The sequence below is a fragment of the Microtus ochrogaster genome, linkage group LG2, assembly GCF_000317375.1.
Source record: "Microtus ochrogaster isolate Prairie Vole_2 linkage group LG2, MicOch1.0, whole genome shotgun sequence".
NCBI classification, from domain to species: Eukaryota; Metazoa; Chordata; class Mammalia; order Rodentia; family Cricetidae; genus Microtus; species Microtus ochrogaster.
Genome location: NC_022028.1, coordinates 51,746,229 through 51,763,792, shown reverse-complemented (window position 1 = coordinate 51,763,792; position 17,564 = coordinate 51,746,229). Strand labels below are relative to the sequence as shown.

General features: G+C 47.6%; 2 protein-coding genes across 2 annotated transcripts in view; one reads left to right on the top strand and one right to left on the bottom strand.

Moving 5' to 3' along the window:
- The window catches only part of Lhfpl5 (LHFPL tetraspan subfamily member 5), an 11,596-nt gene extending 7,843 nt beyond the window's left edge, over nt 1-3,753 (top strand). Inside the window, exon 4 of the mRNA XM_005360349.2 lies at nt 2,056-3,753. The gene's annotated coding sequence lies outside the window, so the exon portion shown is untranslated. The remainder of the gene's footprint in view (nt 1-2,055) is intronic.
- Nucleotides 3,754-6,531: 2,778 nt separating this feature from the next.
- The window catches only part of Srpk1 (SRSF protein kinase 1), a 41,564-nt gene continuing 30,531 nt past the window's right edge, over nt 6,532-17,564 (bottom strand). Inside the window, exons 13-16 of the mRNA XM_005360348.2 lie at nt 15,059-15,166; nt 13,190-13,259; nt 10,061-10,153; nt 6,532-8,768 (exon numbers count right to left, since the gene is read on the bottom strand). Coding sequence (XP_005360405.1) covers nt 8,584-8,768; nt 10,061-10,153; nt 13,190-13,259; nt 15,059-15,166 — 456 coding nt within the window. The 3' untranslated portion in view covers nt 6,532-8,583. The remainder of the gene's footprint in view (nt 8,769-10,060; nt 10,154-13,189; nt 13,260-15,058; nt 15,167-17,564) is intronic.

Genomic DNA, 17,564 nt, shown 5'->3' with positions numbered 1-17,564 from the left:
TAGACCAGGCTGGCCTCGAACTCACAGAGATCCGCCTGCCTCTGCCTCCCGAGTGCTGGGATTAAAGGCGTGCGCCACCACCGCCCGGCTTCTCAGGAAGACTTTTAAGGGATTGTAAGAAACATCTCAGAAAACCTAATGCAGCAGAAAATAAGCCACAGAGGGAAAAAAAGCAATGCTCAATAAAGATAATCTCATAGAAATACTAGCATTATTTGGCATACCAAATATTAAGTTTATCTCTGTTCCTGTACAGCTGGAGACGCTGATGGAGCAGTTTCAGAGTGATCCCAAAGGAAGCATGGGGTATTGATTTCCTTTTCTTTTTTTGTTATGGAGACAGGGTTCTCTATGTAGCTCCATCTGACGTGGTACTCACTATGTAGACCAGATTGACCCCAAACTTACAGATATCCACCTGCTTCTATCTCCCTAAGTACTAGGGCTAAAGGCATAGCCACCACACCCACCCTTGTATTGATTTCTTTATTACCTTTTATCTTCCAAAATAACTTAGTAGTTAAGAGAAAAACAAACAAAAACCAGAAACCACCTCTTCTTCCCAAGTGTCGTCTCTAATACATGCCATTTATTGAGGATCAGGTGGTCAGTGTGCACACAAATTATATTCATTTAATCAATTCTTATTTGGGGATGTGCCTTTCAGTCCTTGGCTCTGATGGTGATGATGGTAACGGTGGTGGGTGAGGATTGTGAGGACAGATGGTGGTGGTGGCGATGGTGAAGAAGGTGGTGGTAGAAATGATGATGGCGATGAGGATGGTGATGGCGGTGATGGGTGGCAGTGGTGAGGAAGACGATGATGATGGTGGTGGTGGTGATGGGTGGTGGCGGTGAGGAAGACGATGATGGTGATGGTGGTGATGGGTGGCAGTGGTGAGGAAGGCGATGATGATGGTGGTGGTGGTGAGGACGGTGGTGGTGAGGAAGACGATGATGATGGTGATGGTGGTGATGGGTGGTGGTGGTGAGGAAGACGATGATGGTGGTGGTGGTGAGGACGGTGGTGGTGAGGAAGACGATGATGATGGTGATGGGTGGTGGTGGTGAGGAAGACGATGATGATGGTGATGGTGGTGATGGGTGATGGGTGGTGGCGGTGAGGAAGACGATGATGATGGTGGTGATGGGTGGTGGTGAGGACGGTGGTGGTGAGGGTGGGTGGTGATGGTGATGAGGACAACAGTGGTGGCAGTGCTGTGATCATCAACGCAGCCCCTGCTCCATATAGAGCAGCCCCACCCCTGTGCTTCAGGTCACTGGAGAGCCTGTCCAAAGGCAGCTCTGCCATAGTAGGAGGGAACCACAGACAGTACTTCGAGAAGATTCCTGGAGCAGGAATCACATGGGAAAAGCACAGCTGGGTGTCTCCAGTGTCTGCCGCGAGCCCCACGCCAGCAGCTGGTGCCCCACTTTCTAAGCTGACCCCGTTGCCTGTGGATATTCACTTGGATGCTGTTCTAACTTTCTTCTGAGTGGGATCACTGAATCGCAGGAAACTCACTCTCTCCACCCACGTCGTCATGGTCACTGTGATGCTGGTGAATCCATCTTTTGCTACACTAGAATTGGGAATTCCTTCCTGGGCAAGGGTGAAGCTGACGTGTGACCACACACACACACACACACACATTTATTTTGTGTGTGTGTATACGTTTGTGGGGGTCAACAACACAGGAAAGTGACTGGTTCTCTCCTTCCACCATACGGGTCCCTGGTATTGAACCTGGGTTGTCAGGCTTGGCAGTAAGCACCTTTACTCACTAGGACATCTTGCTGGGCCTGCATTTTTTTAATTGTTTGTATGTTTTTTGTTTTTTTTTTTGTTTTCTGAAACAAGCTTTCTCTACATAATAGCCCTGGCTATCCTGAACTTGCTCTGTAGACCAGGCTAGCCTGGAACTCGTAGAGATCTGCCTGCCTCTGCCTTCCGAGGGCTTGGATTAAAGTCTTAATCACCACCACCACCCAGCTTAACTGGCTTTTAAAATGTCATTTTATAACCTAGTTGTTTTTTGTCTTTTCTCTTTTCAGGACATTATTTCCCTGGCAAAGAAAATCATAACTCAGATCTTCAGAGATGAAAACATTCCCTCCAGCTTCCTGCTCCCAGATCTTTCAGCCTGAGGCACAGAGTCCCAGGACAGGGTAGAACCCATCAGTCTCCCGCTGCGCAGACAACTGTCCACAACAGACACCACCACAGAAGGTGCAGCAATCCACAAGACGGCAGTCAGGGTTGAGTGGCTGAGGGTGCTTCCCCACAGAGACCTACGGCCTCTTCTCAGCCAGCGTTTCCCATCAGCAGGCTACCTCACTCTTTGGTGACCTCTCTGCTGGACATTAGGTTTATGATCCATGTCTGTGGGTCAGCAGCGCCGCTTTGCCTTCCTTTGTTTTCATATTGCTGCCCAGAGATGGATGAGGAATAGGGAGCAAACACAGGCTCAGGAATTTCCCAAGTTCAGCTGGGCAGTGGTGGTGCGCGCCTTTAATCTTACCACTTAGGCAAAGGCAGGCAGATCTCTGTGAGTTCAAGGCCAACATGATCTACAAAGTGAGTTCCGGGACAGCCAGGGCTACACAGAGAAACCCTGCCTCAAAAAGCAAAACAATATATATGTTCCCTAAAAAGGCATTCCCAAGTTCAATCTGACTCCTCATTGGAATCAAAACTTGTATTTCCCACAGTGCCCAGTGTCCCAGCCAGATGGCTTCTGGCTTCAGAAATTTGCCATTTACCTAGAAATAAATTTCCACAGTACGATCTAGCATTCCTGTGAGAAACTTGGGATTTGAAAAGCCTGCTGGGTGATCTTCTGCCAGGGAACAGACATAGCTGTGTGCTGAGCAGCCTTGTCAACTAGCTCAGAGCAGACAGGCTCTAGAGGGAGGAGCCAGGAGGAGGGTGTGACTCTTGCCCAGCATGCACAAGGCCGCGGACCTGACCCCCAACACTGACAAGGCAGGGTGGTACACGCCTATAATGCCAGCATGTGGTAGTGGCAGAACCAGTAGGAGTGCAAGGCCATCTCTGATGACAAAAAGTATGAGGCCAGCCTAAACTACTTGAGACCCTGTCTCAAAAACCTAACAAAATCTTCCTACACAACTATCAGATGTGGTGGAGTTTCCTTAATTGTTAAGGCTGAAGATCTCAAGGCTAGCCTGGGGTTGGGGAGCAGGTTACATACATCGACTGTGTCAAAAGTAAAAACCAGTCTCTGGATGAGATGAACTTGGACTCTTCAGTCTTTATTGCCTTCACTAGTCACCACGCAATGACACATGGCCCAGAAGCCAGGGGCTCAGCACAACCCTGACCTGACTTGCAGCCCAGCAAAGCTGGTGGGATCTTCAGACTGTTGACTTCCTCCTCCGCAGGAGGCCACTCAGGGAGCCTGCTTCCTCAGAAGGGCCCAAAGCCGAAAAAAGCCATGCCTCTTCCTCCCCCAGTGTTTGAGCAGATGCATGTGTACAAACGTGCACCAGAGGCACGTGTGCTTGTTCATACAGTGTCTCCACATAGTAACTTGCTATGCAGACCAGGCTGGTTTTGAACTCTGTGTCACCTGCCTGTCTCTGTGCTGGGATTAAAAGTGTGCTAGCACGCCTTGCTTTCTCACTGAACCAGGAATTTACTGGGTGAGCTTCAGCGATGGGATTATAGCTGCCTGTCACACCAGGCTTGTGTGCGGGGAATCCAAACTCAATAAAGCGTCATCCTCCCGGGTCTGGGGTCCTTTAAAAGCTGTCTTTTTTACACTGGGCTGTGGTGGCACAAGCCTTTAAACCCACACTAGGGAAGCAGAGGTAGATGCAGTGGCAGAGGGATCTCTGGGTTCAAAGCTAGCCTGAGTTCGAAAAACCCTGTCTCAAAAAAAATGTTACTTTTTGCAGTTCCTCCATTTTCTGCTGAAATGGGTGTCTATTAGAACACTCTGCTGGAGCACAGGTTACATCCCAGAACAACTGGCAGTCGTTTATGAGATAGGAAACACTTTGTTACAAACCTGTTTGTCATCCCGGCCTAAGAGCCGATCTCCACACCAGATCTCCACACCAGTCCAGCGCTACTGCTGTGAGCAGCACACACTGGTTTTGCAGCAGAGGATGGGACTCCATTTCTGAAAACTTACTCTTGCTAACCTCACAACACCAGAGCAGGGTGTACCTTGCCCATTCCCAACCCAGCCACCCTCCTCTATACCTGTGTCTCGGCAGCACAGGAGAGCAGCTTACTGTATAAATGGCAGACTAGACCCAGTTAGACCAAAGGGGAAACTGAGGACAAGAAGTCTGATGGGCTGTGTAGTCTTAGAAGCCCTCTCTGCCCCTTATAAGCAGCAGCCACATCTGTCCACACAGAACTGATACTGAAGCAAACACTTCCTTGCCTAGAATTTCAGAACTTGTCACAAAGTGGGCACAGTGGCCACACACCTTTAATCACATCACTTGGGAGGCAGAAACAGCCTGGTCTACATAACTGAGTTTCAGGACAGCCAGCAAGACCCTGATTCAATAAGCAACAACAAAACCCTAAAACAAGAAAACAAACCAATCAGTCTAACTATTTCCAGGCTTCTGTAGGAAACTATATGTAAACATCTCCAGTTTAGGAAATCTCAGCAGCTGCAGAGCACGCCTCTCCACCAGGCCTTTGGCTTCCATCACTTTGCTCTGCAGAGTGTGGTCACCAAGCTTCTCTGGTGTCACAGGTCTTATTTCAGAGCTCATGGAAGTCCAGGCACTAACTTCAGCATCCTCATCAAGCTGAAGACTTGCAAGGGCTCAGAAGTTAAAAGCACAACACAAAGTTGGGGGTGGGTTTGGCAGTGCATGCCTCTATTCCCAGCACTTGGGAGGCAGAGGCAGGTGGATCTCGAGTTCAAGGCCAGCCTGGCCTACATAGTAAATTCCAGGACAATCAGGGCTACACAGAGAAGCCCTATCTTGAAAAAAAAAAAAAAAAAAAAAAAAAAAAAAAACCAGCCCCCAACACAATAAAAAAATCCTTAACACAAAACAAAATTTCCAAACAGACAAATCTGATGGGCTGGGTTGAGCTCCATCAGCCAAAGGGTGTCTCTGCGGACATCTGCTCTGAAATGGCAAAGTGCTTGCCCACTAACCTTGGACGTCCAGTCTCTATACTTACCAGAGGCTTAGAGGGAGAGCCATGGGACCAGTCCGGTAATTTATTGGTCTGCTGCACCACACAGGGTCGCTTTCTAGTCAAAACTGTGCAGCCTCGGGGCTGGAGAGATGGCTCAGTGGTTAAGAGCATTGCCTGCTCTTCCAAAGGTCCTGAGTTCGATTCCCAGCAACCACATGGTGGCTCACAGCCATCTGTAAAGAGGTCTGGTGCCCTCTTCTGGCCTTCAGGCATGCAGACAGAATATTGTATACATAATAAATAAATAAATAAAATTAAAAAACAAAAAAACTGTGCAGCCTCATCTGGCTGTCCCAGCTATTTACCTCCTGCCTGGCTGCTGTAACAAACATATCTGGAAAGATTTGTCACTCATAATGGTTCAATAAAAAGCTGATTGACCAGTAGCCAGGCAGGAGGTAAATAGATGAGACAACCAGACTAGGAAAATTCTGGGAAGAAAGGCAGGTACTTACCAGCCAAACACAGAGGAAGCACGATGAGAATATCTTAACTGTGAAGAGGTACCAAGCAACATGGCTAAACATAGACAAGAACTATACATTAATTTAAAATATTAAGTTAGTTAATAATAAACCTGAGCTAATAGGCCAAACAATTTATAATTAACATAAACCTGTTTGTTTCTTTGGGACTGAACGGCTGTGGGATTGGGACAGAAATTTACACCTACACATATAAATGGTCAAAACTCTTAAGCTTACAATCTCATCAGTACTCAACAAGTAACCAGAGCAGGTCACACACTTTTCTGGGAGAAACCAGGCATAGGCTTGCAACCCAGCACAGCATGGCTTAGAATGAGCACTGGCCTAGCATGAGCCAGGGCCCTTGGGGGGGGGGGGGACGACGACTCACCACAGCAAATGGACTCTACAGAGGGCCCAACAGGCTATCCCAATAAACTGCCTAGCCCTTCTCTGGTTAGGCTACCAGGCCTTAGAGAGTGCTTCCTCTGGCCAGGGGTGTTGTCTCTAGGAACTTACCACAGGGAGTGAATTCAGAAGCTACACTGGACCCTACAAAAGTGGCTCCATCAGAAATGTGTGCGCTAGTCATTTGATAAGCTTAGAGCAGCAGTAAAAACCCTTCACACAAGGATGGGAAAGAACAGCGCGCCCACACACATACACGCGTGAGGCCGCCAGACTGGCATTCTATGTCTTCCTGGTGCTCCTCTGGTGGACAGGGTCTCACTGAACCTGGAGTTCCACTGACTCAGCTAAACAGGCTGGCCAGCAAGCCCCAGGGATCCTGTTCCCATCCCCTCACAATATGCAATACTTCATTAACTGCTTGGGCAACAAAGACAAAACTTCGGTAGACAAGCAGGTTATTAAATACTCTTTATTGATCTGCATTTGTGAGGACAAACAATGGACTCAGTAGAAAGAATATAAAACATATCAGGGCTTTATTCTTAACCAAGAGCCAACAGCAGTCCTCCTGTGAGTGAGACCTGGCCTCTGCTGTATCCACTGTGCTCAGCCAAGCTCAGGAAGGCTGTGGATGGGCACACAGCTCCTGCTGCTGCCTTGCCTCCTCCAGCTCCTCCTGGGTCCTCTGGCTCCTTAAGCAATAGAAGCCCTTATTTTGTGGGACTCATTTCCAAAATGAAGTTCCAGGTTCTTCCATTAAAATTTCCTGTGGTATCAATGATTAAAACAGGCCTGCTGTTGGCTTGTGTTTCTTGGTTATGTCACCTTAATGTCACTAGGAGTCCTGTAATCCTGCAACTGGGGTTTGCCAAGAAGCAGTTTCAGGTAGGTCTGCTATTGCTTTAGATGTCAATACAGTTGACAACCCAGAGTGGATTAGAACGGACGTAGGGTTTCCCTGCCGTTATGTGACGTCATCTGCTCCCTTTATTCTTGATAGGTGCATAGATAGCCTGACTCAAAACTTTCTACAGAACATGTCTGGTTCCAGGAGTAACCAATCAAGAGCCAATGAATGGCTGGCTAGTTCCTCAGGTGAAGTCGGTGAGTTACAAGAGCCTCTAAGTGTAAAGCCAATCACAAGGCGACTCTCTCCAGTCTGTGGCCGGATTCACTCAGCTTGCTAGGAGAGACTTGGCTTGTACTCCTGTGGCTTTCTGTGTGTTAGAAAGTGAGCTGTTTCCGAGAGTGCTATCACCAAGACCCACTTGGTCCTTGCAAACTAGCAAGCAGCCTTTCTGTGACCCCGATCCTGCCCCCCTTCTGATATTCACTTCACCCGAGGAACACATAATGTTTAGGTAATCAAGTTTATGAGGCGGAACCTAAAAACAATTCACAAAGCCTTTTTCCATTAAGTAAAAGCCTCAAGAACATTTCAATCATCTCAAAATTGTAGTTAGAAACTGACATTATACAAGGAAATAGCAGCATAGGATGGCTGATGTCAAAACCAACATGGGAAAAAGAAAAGAGCCACCGTTTCCCCTCGGTTCTTCTCCCAGGGTTCATTAAAGACACCGAGCCTCTGAGAACTGAGACCAGCAAAGCCACCTGGAGAAAACGCATCAAGGCCAGGATTCCGGAGCTGCCTGGGAAGGGCTTGGAATGCGAGACACACCCCAGACAGGACAGCTCTGAAGCCCACGTCTCCAGTCTGGATCACCCCCCATGTTCTAGCTACAAAACAGTAAAGCCAGCGGGCGTTCAAAGCAGGAAGTGCGGAGCAGAGGCTGCCTTAGGGCAGCAGAAGACACGGAAAGGACTATCTGCACAAGACCTGAGGCTCTTGGGGAACTTTCACTGGTTCTGTTCTGTCTGTCATTAAAAATCAGAAGCAAAATTCCAGGAACGTAGTTATGACAGGATCAGAGAGATCTGACAGTGCTTTCAGCGGCGATAAACTGGTACCCAAAGTTGTTGCACATCAAAAAATGTAGCATAAAAGTCGCAGGAAAAAAACGTGAACATAGAAAACGCAGAAAGAATCCAGGAAGATGACGCAGCCTGGATACAGCACGTTTAATGTCTCTGCTGCTCACAGAACTCACACCCTCCCCTCCTCAACCTGGTGCTGGCAGCAGGATATGCATCAGAAAGTTGACTCTCAGAGTCAGCGAAAAAGGATGGACTCACATCTCCACAGCTCTGCTGGAAAGGGCTGACAACCTAATTAGAAGGGCAGGGCAGAGGGTGAGGCTGTTCATACTTTTAGTCTTTGGCAGAGCCCAACTAAGGCCAAATTCACCTAGGATGCCCAGTGGCTGTGGATTTCCACAGGGTCAAGGAAGCAAACCCAAATGAACATGTTGGATTAAAAAAAAGATTTGTTTTGTTTTTAAGAAACCCTTGAAGAAAGAGCTTCACCCTGAAAAGGGAAGAGGGAGCTGTCAGAGGGGAGGGCCGGAGGGTCAGCCTGAGGAGCTCTGTGCAGTGCACGAGGGCTTAGGAGTTCAGCCAAGGGTGCCGGAGACACTCAGCGGCGGTGGCTCTCTTCTCAGGAATAAGCTCCAACATGGGGAGCAGGAAATCTGTGAAGCCGGCGGCCTCTTCCTGGGGCCACTCATACTTCTCCACCAAAACCTCCAGAAGGCCCCAAGGCTTCAGCTTGGTGATGTGTTTCAGGTCACCTGTGGGAAGACAGTACAAGGCTCACAGTCTGATCTCATGGTATGCTCAAGCGTCACGGCATAAACAACTGACAGTCTTTCTACAGCACAACAGTTTAGCAAATGTTGCTTCTACAGGAGGCAATGATTTCCAAACATAAAGCTAATAGCATGACAGACAGACAAAATGCCAACAAATCTGGAGACTGTCCTCAGGGGCACCCCTCTGAAGGCTCAGGTGATCGGCTCCTTGGAACTGACCTCTTTCCTTCAACAAATGGTGCTAGGATCCCACCCAATCCTTGGAAGCTGCTGAGCTATATCCATTCTTCTCATGTTTTTGGAGGTACCTGTCTTGTCCTAACCTTGAATCTGTGGGCTTCAGCCTCTCAGGCAGCTGAGAATTACAGGGCTCAGCCCCTGCCTTAAGTGAGGAACTTCATAGGTGGTCACTCAACAGCTTCCTTGGGTAAATAAAACCCTTCTCACGTAATGAGATTGGGGATCTTTTTCAAAGGACGCGTCCTGCTCAGGTCCCTCAGCACTTGTTGGCCGCTGGGGAAAATGGCATGTGCCCCCAGAGAGACAACAGACCGGATCCCCAGACCCTTCCTGGTTCAGTTTCCCATTTCAGTTCCATCTTTGATGTATAAAGAAACAAACTCAAGGCTCCTGCCTACAATCCCAGAACTGAGGAGGCTGGCAGGAAGACTGCCTGCGGCTGAGGCGAGCACGGCCCTAGGCTAGAGAACTACACTGTCTAGAAAGTGGAGCCATTCTCAAGCTGCCTCTTCCGTCTAAGGTAGGTAGTATCTATCCCCTTAGTCTTTCTTTTGTTTTTACTGGGGATGGGAACAACTCCTGCCTCAGTCTCCTGGGGGCTGGGATTAGAGATGCACACACCAAACCCAAGCTCCTAACAGCACAATCATGAAACTCAAGTGTTGTTCTCTATGGAGAATGTACTCAGATGCTCCCAGGGCTGCAAAGGCGAGAGAAGGAGTGTCCTTGCCTGTAGGAGTCTTCAAATTACTGCAAGTACGCGCTCTTAAGCACTGGGCCATCTCTCCAGCCCCCTAGGGTGTTGTTTTTAAGCAGGGCTGGAGGATGCACTATGAACCCTACCTGGAATACATAGGAAGACACCACCCAAACCCAACAGTGCCAATGTGCTGAGCTCCTGCCCATATTATCCATTGCTTGCTAAGCCACACTGGGTATACCCAAGGCACACACTCACCTTTCTGCAGAGCAAGTGTCTCATTTTAGACACTTTTACCCCTTACTGACTGGGAACAAACACTTTGTTTTACCTTTTTTGGTGAAAAATTCCTTGGAATATTTTCCTGCCACAATGAGCTTGCGAGGCACCTTCCCCAGAAGTTCTATGATCAGGGCGATGTGATCTGTATGGGCAAAGAACAGAGCAGAGATGACACACGTGGCTCTGGTCACAGCACACATATCACTGTTAGGGCACTGCACACTTGCTTCCTGTCCCAAAGAAGAAATGGACTCTATCTAATGCAGGGTCCACTCCAATGACAAACACCTCAGCACTGCTCAGGCAGTGAGAACCAGAGTCAACCTTGGTAGGAGAGGCTCTGCGCCTTCAAGTTGTGTCCCTGAGCTTGTCACCCCGAGACTGCGAAGTCCTGAGACTATTTCCAACTGTGGCCAAAGGGCCTTGGAATCCGGCCTATCAGCTCCAGCCTGCGCCAGGTGGGCCAAGATAGACCAAGACCAACAGGATCAAGGTGAAGCGGTGAACAAGGCTTTCCGTGGAGAGCTTTCCCAAGGGTGAGCAGGTTAAAGTGACAACGGATAAAACCCAGGTGTGCAGGGGAAACTCAGAGGACCGAATGACCTTGGGCCCTGCTGGCCTCACTGCAGGCTGGAGACTAACACACACACAGCTTTACTTTAGGTAACAAACCTAGCCCAGTGGGTTCTTCAAGCAGAGGAGAGAGCATGCCAGCATCCCAGACACCATAGCTAAATAATGACACGCACATTTGCCAAATGGCAGCACATGAGCAGACGCCGAGGGCTGACCTGAGTTCTGACTGGGGGTGGAATACCAAGGGCAGGCAGGTGCTCCCCCCCGGCTCGGGCCCTTTCACATGTTTTAGTTTTCAGTTTGGTGGTGCAAGGCCCTACTCCATGCAGCTCTAGTCAGCATGTATATTCTGTAGCACACGCTCTCTACAGAAGACATGTGATGGGGCGTCTAAAAGCTCCATAAACCTACAGCTCTTAACTTCTAAGACAGTTGTTCTCAACCTTCCTAGCGCAGTGACCCTTTACTACAGTTCATGCTGTGGTGACCTCAACAATAAAATTATTATAGTCACCATTATCTTTATTTATTTATACTTTTACCTATTTCTGTTTGTTTTTTGAGGCAGTTTCTCAGTGTAGCTCTGGCAATTCTGGAACTCACTCTGTAGACCAAGCTGTCCTTGAGATCACAAGTGATCTACCTGTCGGCTTCCTGAGCCCTGGGATAAAAGGCGGGCACCACCACAACCATCCCCCCACCACCCTGGGCATATTGTCTCCATTGTTACTTCGTAACTAATCTTGCTACTTTTATGAACCATAAGGTCAATATCTGATATGCAGGATATCTGCTGTGACCCCAGTTGAAAGGGTAATTTGACCCCCAAAGGGGTTGAAACCCACAGGTTGAAAACTGTTCTAAGATAACAAAAGCAAGCAAAGGACAGGAAAGTCAGCATGGCCACCGTGTGGTGTGACGGGTACCCAGGAAACACACCCTCCCTGCACTGGGCAAACAGACTCGTAACCATTCAACTGCTAGCACATCGCCGGCCATTTCCCACAGTTCTTATGAATCTCAGCAAGCTGCGCCGCCTATTAATATCCAAAGGGAGGCACGCCACAGGGCATTCCCGGTCCCATAGAACACAAAGCCACGAGCAAAGCGTGGCAGTGGAAGGCACATTCTTCACCCAGGTGCCATCTGCCAGTGCCTTGCCCTGCAAACTCACTGCAGAAATCAAGAGGCCAGGCATTTCCGTCATCATCTTTTTCAATCACCTAGGAATCTGGATAGTAGCTGGCAAAATCAGATGCACCTAGCTATCTTTCCCATGCCCTCAGGACAGAGCAACTGACAGTATGGGCTTTTCCTACGGGCCACAAAATTTAAATCCACTATATTTTAATTTAAAATGAAATTCTATACAACTTAAAAGGAAATAAATAAAACTTTAATTTCTAGAAAAGGGAAAGGCTAGGTATTATATATGGAAGAGAGTGTCTGCCTCCAAGTGCCACAGTGCTGCAGATTAGATTAAAATTACTGACTTCCAAATCAACATGGAGGCATAAATGGGTGAGTCAGACTTGAGCTATGGGGAAAGTCACTGTTTTTTGAATTTTGTTTTGATTTTTTTTTTTTTTTTTGGCTTTTTAAAGACATGATTTTTCTGTGTATTCTTGGCTGTTAGGACACTAGCTCTGTAAAGCAGGCTGGTCTTGAACTCAGAGATCCACCTGCTCCTGCCTCCCGAGTGCTCGAATTAAAGGCATGCACACCCAGCTAAAGTCATTGATCTTCAAAGGACAACAAGCAGATGTTAAAACTAAGCAACCTACCCACCCCAAACTGGCAAGTAAGTTGTAAGCCAACCAATTGTGGATGTCAGAGCTCTTGAGTATTTCTTTCTATAAAAAAGGATCATCTTGGGGCAGGAGAGATGGCTCAGAGGTTAAGAGCATTGCCTGCTCTTCCAAAGGTCCTGAGTTCAATTCCCAGCAACCACATGGTGGCTCACAACCATCTGTAATGGGGTCTGGTGCCCTCTTCTGGCCTGCAGGCATACACACAGACAGAATATTGTATACATAATAAATAAATAAATATTTAAAAAAAAAAAAAGGATCATCTTTAGCTGGGCATGGTGGTGCATGCCTTTAATCCCAGCACCAGGGTGGCAGAGGCAGGAGGATCTCTATGAATTCAAGGATAGCTTGGTCTATAGAGCGGGTTCCAAGACAGCAAGGGTTGCACCGAAAAACAGTATTGAAAAAAAGAAATAAACAAGGTGATCTCATACAGCCCACGCTGACCTCACACTTGCTGTACATGAGGATGACCTTCAAGTTTCAAGTCTTCTGTCATCTCTCCAGTGCTAGGCTTACATTACAGCACGCACAATCTTCCTTAGTTTGAGCAGTGCTGGAGACTGGGCTCCGGGCTCTTGCATACCAACCATGCACTTCAGCTACTGAGCTGTCAGTCTTTGCTATCATTCTTGTATTCCTGCACGTTTCCTTAGTGCTGGGATGACATCACTACCCCGTCAGCTCATTTCTCCTGTTTCAGTGTCTGGCACACTCCTCCCACAGTAACGAAGACCTCTGTGCCAGGAAATGACACTAGTGACCAGTAGAAAGAGGGGAAAGGAACTCACCTTCATCTCGTGTGTAATCCTCCCCTGAATGGGGCTCAAACAAATAGTCACCTGTGGCTAGTTCAAAGGCCTAAGAAAGAGACAGCACACAACAGTATCAAAGAAACAGAATGCCTTTGCAAAGCCTTCTGCTGCTTTCAAAACTAGATGACCATTTCAAAAATGTCTAAAATAATTACAGTACAGAAAAAGGAAAACACAGAACACAACACCAGAATAATGGTAGCTATACAATATATTATATATATAATAATAGTTTGCATTTGAACAGACAGAAGAGGTTCTGAATGCTCCTTAAAACAATGTTTACAAGCCAGGCGGTGGTGGCGCACACCTTTAATCCCAGCACTTGGGAGGCAGAGGCAGGCGGATCTCTGTGAGTTAGAGGCCAGCCTTGTCTACAGGAGCTAGTTCCAGGACAGGCTCCAAAACCACAGAGAAACCCTGTCTCGAAAACCAAAACAAAAACAAACAAACAAGCAAACAAAAAAAACATTTAAGCAGGGCAGCAGTGATGCACGTGGAGCACCTGGGAGGCAGAGGCAGGTGGATCTCTGTGAGTTTGAGGCCAGCCTGGTCTACAAAGTGAGTTCAAGCACAGCCAGGGCCACACAGAAACCATGTCTTAAGAGAGAGAAAAAAACAAATAAAACCAATGTCTAAATTGCATTTTACTCATTAATTCGGTGTGTGTGTGTGGGGGGGGGTGTGTCCTCAGGATTTGGTGCTCTTTCCCAGCATGCATGTCTCCTAGTTTGAGCTCAGGTGGTCAGCATGAATACATGTGCCTTCACCAACTGAGCCAGCCCGTGGGTCTAAAGTTCTCAATATTCTAGTCATCAAGAAACCATCTGAAATGACAGGTACCCCAATGCTTCAGATCTCACCATGACATTCTGTGCCCCAGAGATATGACCCTTTAATATGACACTGTCCTCCAGGCCAAGTTTCCCTCTGGCCAGCAAAGGGTACAAGTAGGTGTTAGGGAGTCCGTGTACAAATCAGAAGAGCAGCTCCCTCCTGTGTTAGAATGTGAAACCGTCTAGAAATGGAATCTACACTCCAGATTACACTGAACACTGAGATATTCCTAATTTCATGTCTAAATTAACAAAGTGTGTGTGTGTATGTATTTTTTAAGACAATCTTGACTATGTAGCCCAGGATGGTCCTGGATTCTTGCCAATCCTCCTGCCTCACAAGACACAGCGAATCCTCCCCTCTCTTTATTTACTGCTGAGGACTGATGTACCCATACTCTGATCCCGTGTGACAAAATGAAATCACAATTAAGCTGTGCACACCTGACATCAGGCACCTTCCCTGGTGGTGACACTCCAACAGGAGAGTGGCCTCCCAGACTCTTTCTAAGTCTGGCCTTGATCTGTACCTTAGTAACAAAATACTAAGTTAGTACTCCTGACTTAGGGGCTGTGGTAACTTCCAAATTCATCTTGTAGCCACTAAGTCAGAAGCCTTGTAAAGCAAAGGCACTCGTGGTAGTCAGGGTCTTTCTGAGCGTGGAGAGCTTTGGCTCAAGTTCCAAATGCGTGCCCTCAGGGCAATGACCGACTGCGGTACAGGAGCCCAGTCAAGAAACAGCATACCCAGCGAAAGCAGTGATTCACAGACCTGTGAGTGACTAAGTGACACAGATGTCTGAGGAGCTGCTGAATGCAGAGAACCCCAGCCTTTCCAGGGGTGTCCCTAGCTTGCAAACAGGTAAGAGCTCAAGGACGCTAGTCATCCACCAGTACAAAAGAACAATGCTCAGTTCAGACACACACGGACACACTGGTGACCACTGCGTGTTCCTCTGCAGTTCCTACGGTACTGCCGACAGCACACAGGGAGGGCAGCAGGGCTTACCATGCAGGCAGTGCTCCAGATATCAGCAGGCGTGTTGTAGCCAGATCCGATCAGAACTTCCAAAGACCGATACTGCCTTGTCTGGATATCTTCAGTGAAATGCTTGTGCTGAATAATTCAAAGAGCGCAGAACTTTAACAGCCATACATCTGACAAAGGAACAACTCAGGACTGCTTAATGGAGGCTGCTAGCCCTGAAACAGTTCTGCCTCACTGCTACTCCAAATAACTTTGAACAACTAATGAACCTTAACACTCTCTCTCTCTCTCTCTCTCTGTCTCTCTCTCTCTGACCTGTATGCGAACTCAAGAGATCTGCCTGCCTCTGACTCTGAGTGCTGGGATTAAAAGCACGAGCCATATTAACCCAGCTAAAGATGACCCTTAGTTTAGTTTAGTCATACAGATTTAGAAATAACAATAGCTTTATCAAGAAATCAAAAATTAGAACCAGTGTGGTGATGTACACCTTTAATCCTAGCTCTTGGGAGGCAAAGGCTGGCAGATCTTTGTGAGTTTAAAGCTAGCCTGGTCTATGTGGTGAGTTCCAGAACAGCCAGGACTACAACGAGACTGTTTCAAAAAGCAAAACAAAGAAATCCAAACCAAGCAAGCAAGCAAACAAATAATAAAAGTACACAGAAAAGGGGTCAGCAAGAAGGCTCGGCAGGTGGGGTAGCCAGCCAGCAAGCATGAAGCTCTAAGATGGACCTCTCAGGCCCACCAGGGAGGGGGGAAGGGAAGGAAGGAGAGAGGAAGGTGTCTCTAGCAAATTGTTCTGACTTCCACACAGGCTTCCATACACTACAATACAAAACAATAAAGGTTAAAAAAAAAATAAAAAGGCTTAATAAAAGACTTAAGGTGAGTCCTGTATACGAAACGGCACAGAAAGTGAATCCTGGCAGCACGGCCCAGGCTCTGAGGCGCTGCACTAAGGGAGCAAAGAGCACAAGGACTCCAGCATCCCATCCCCGCCTGAAGATAAACCAGCTAACGGACACTTACTTACACAAGCAGGGGACGAGGAGCTGGGCCTGCAGGGGCACTTACTGAAAGAACACAGGTTTAGAAACGAAAAGCCAGGGCTGATGAGAAATGGGATGAAATGTCTGCTGCTGCTCACTACCTGCCAATCCTAGTCGTGTCCCCCCACCCCCCGTACTCCCACAATGGGAGACCTGACTCCCACAGGCTGTCCTGACTTCCACATGCATACCAAATTCTCTCTCCAATCCCTGTGCTTTCTTTGGCTATTGATTTCTAGTTTTGTTGTGATAGATAAAATTATTCCAGTTGATCTGTCTCTACTGTTAGGATGTGTCCTAGCACATCTATTTTAGAGCCTGAGTGTGACCCCCAGCACATAAGAGACAGGCAGGATACTACACAGGAGGAGCTCGGGAACGCAGACAGGGTAAGCCAGCTTAAAAATGGCTAGGCCCAGGTTCAGTCAGAGACCCCGAGTTAAAGAAGGGCTGTTCAGAGCTGGGTGATGATGGCACAGGCCTTTAATCCCAACACTTGGGAGGGAGAGGGAGTTGGATGATCTCTTTTAAGTTCAGGGCCAGCAGGGTCTATAGAGCTATTTCCACCACAGCCAGAGCTATACAGAGAAACTTTGTCTCAAAAGAAGGAAACAAAACAAAGTCCTAAACAAGCCAAGTAGTCCCAGCATTTGGGAAGCAGAAGCAGGCAGATCTCTGTGTCTGAGGACAGCTTGGTCCACAGAGCAAGTTCCAGAACAGACAAGACTACACAGAGAAACCTTGTCTCAACCCCCCCCAAAAACTTGTTTAACAAGATATAAAAGATACTATATAGCACATAACCACAACTACAACCAATAAAAAACCTTGCTTAACCAGATATAAAAGATACCATATAGCAAATAAAAATCCATAATTACATATATTCTGAAGGTAAGCCTTACAGCACTGTTCATCAAAAGCCTTTGAAACATCATAAAGCAGCACACAGCTACTGATGCAGCAGCCCCACATGTGCGACCTGACCTATGTGCAGCTGCTCAGCACAATGCACAGACACTGTCGTAAGAGCTCCGGGTACAGTGACTAGGGCACTCACAGCACTACAGTCATACTACACAGCCACTGAATCTCACACCAATCACTGGTGAACAAAATATGAAATGAATTTAAGCACATCAATGAAAGTGGCCAGGCAGTGGCGGTGCACGCCTTTAATCCCAGCACTCGGGAGGCAGAAGCAGGTGAATCTCTGTGAGTTTGAGGCCAGCCTGGTCTACAAGAGCTAGTTCCAGGGGTTGGAGAGATGGCTCGGTGGTTAAGAGCATTGCCTGCTCTTCCAAAGGTCCTGAGTTCAATTCCCAGCAGCCACATGGTGGCTTACAACCATCTGTAATGAGGTCCGGTGCCCTCTTCTGGCCTTCAGGCATACACACAGAATATTGTATACATAATAAATAAATAAATATTTAAAAAAAAAAAAGAGCTAGTTCCAGGACAGGCTCCAAAGCTACAGA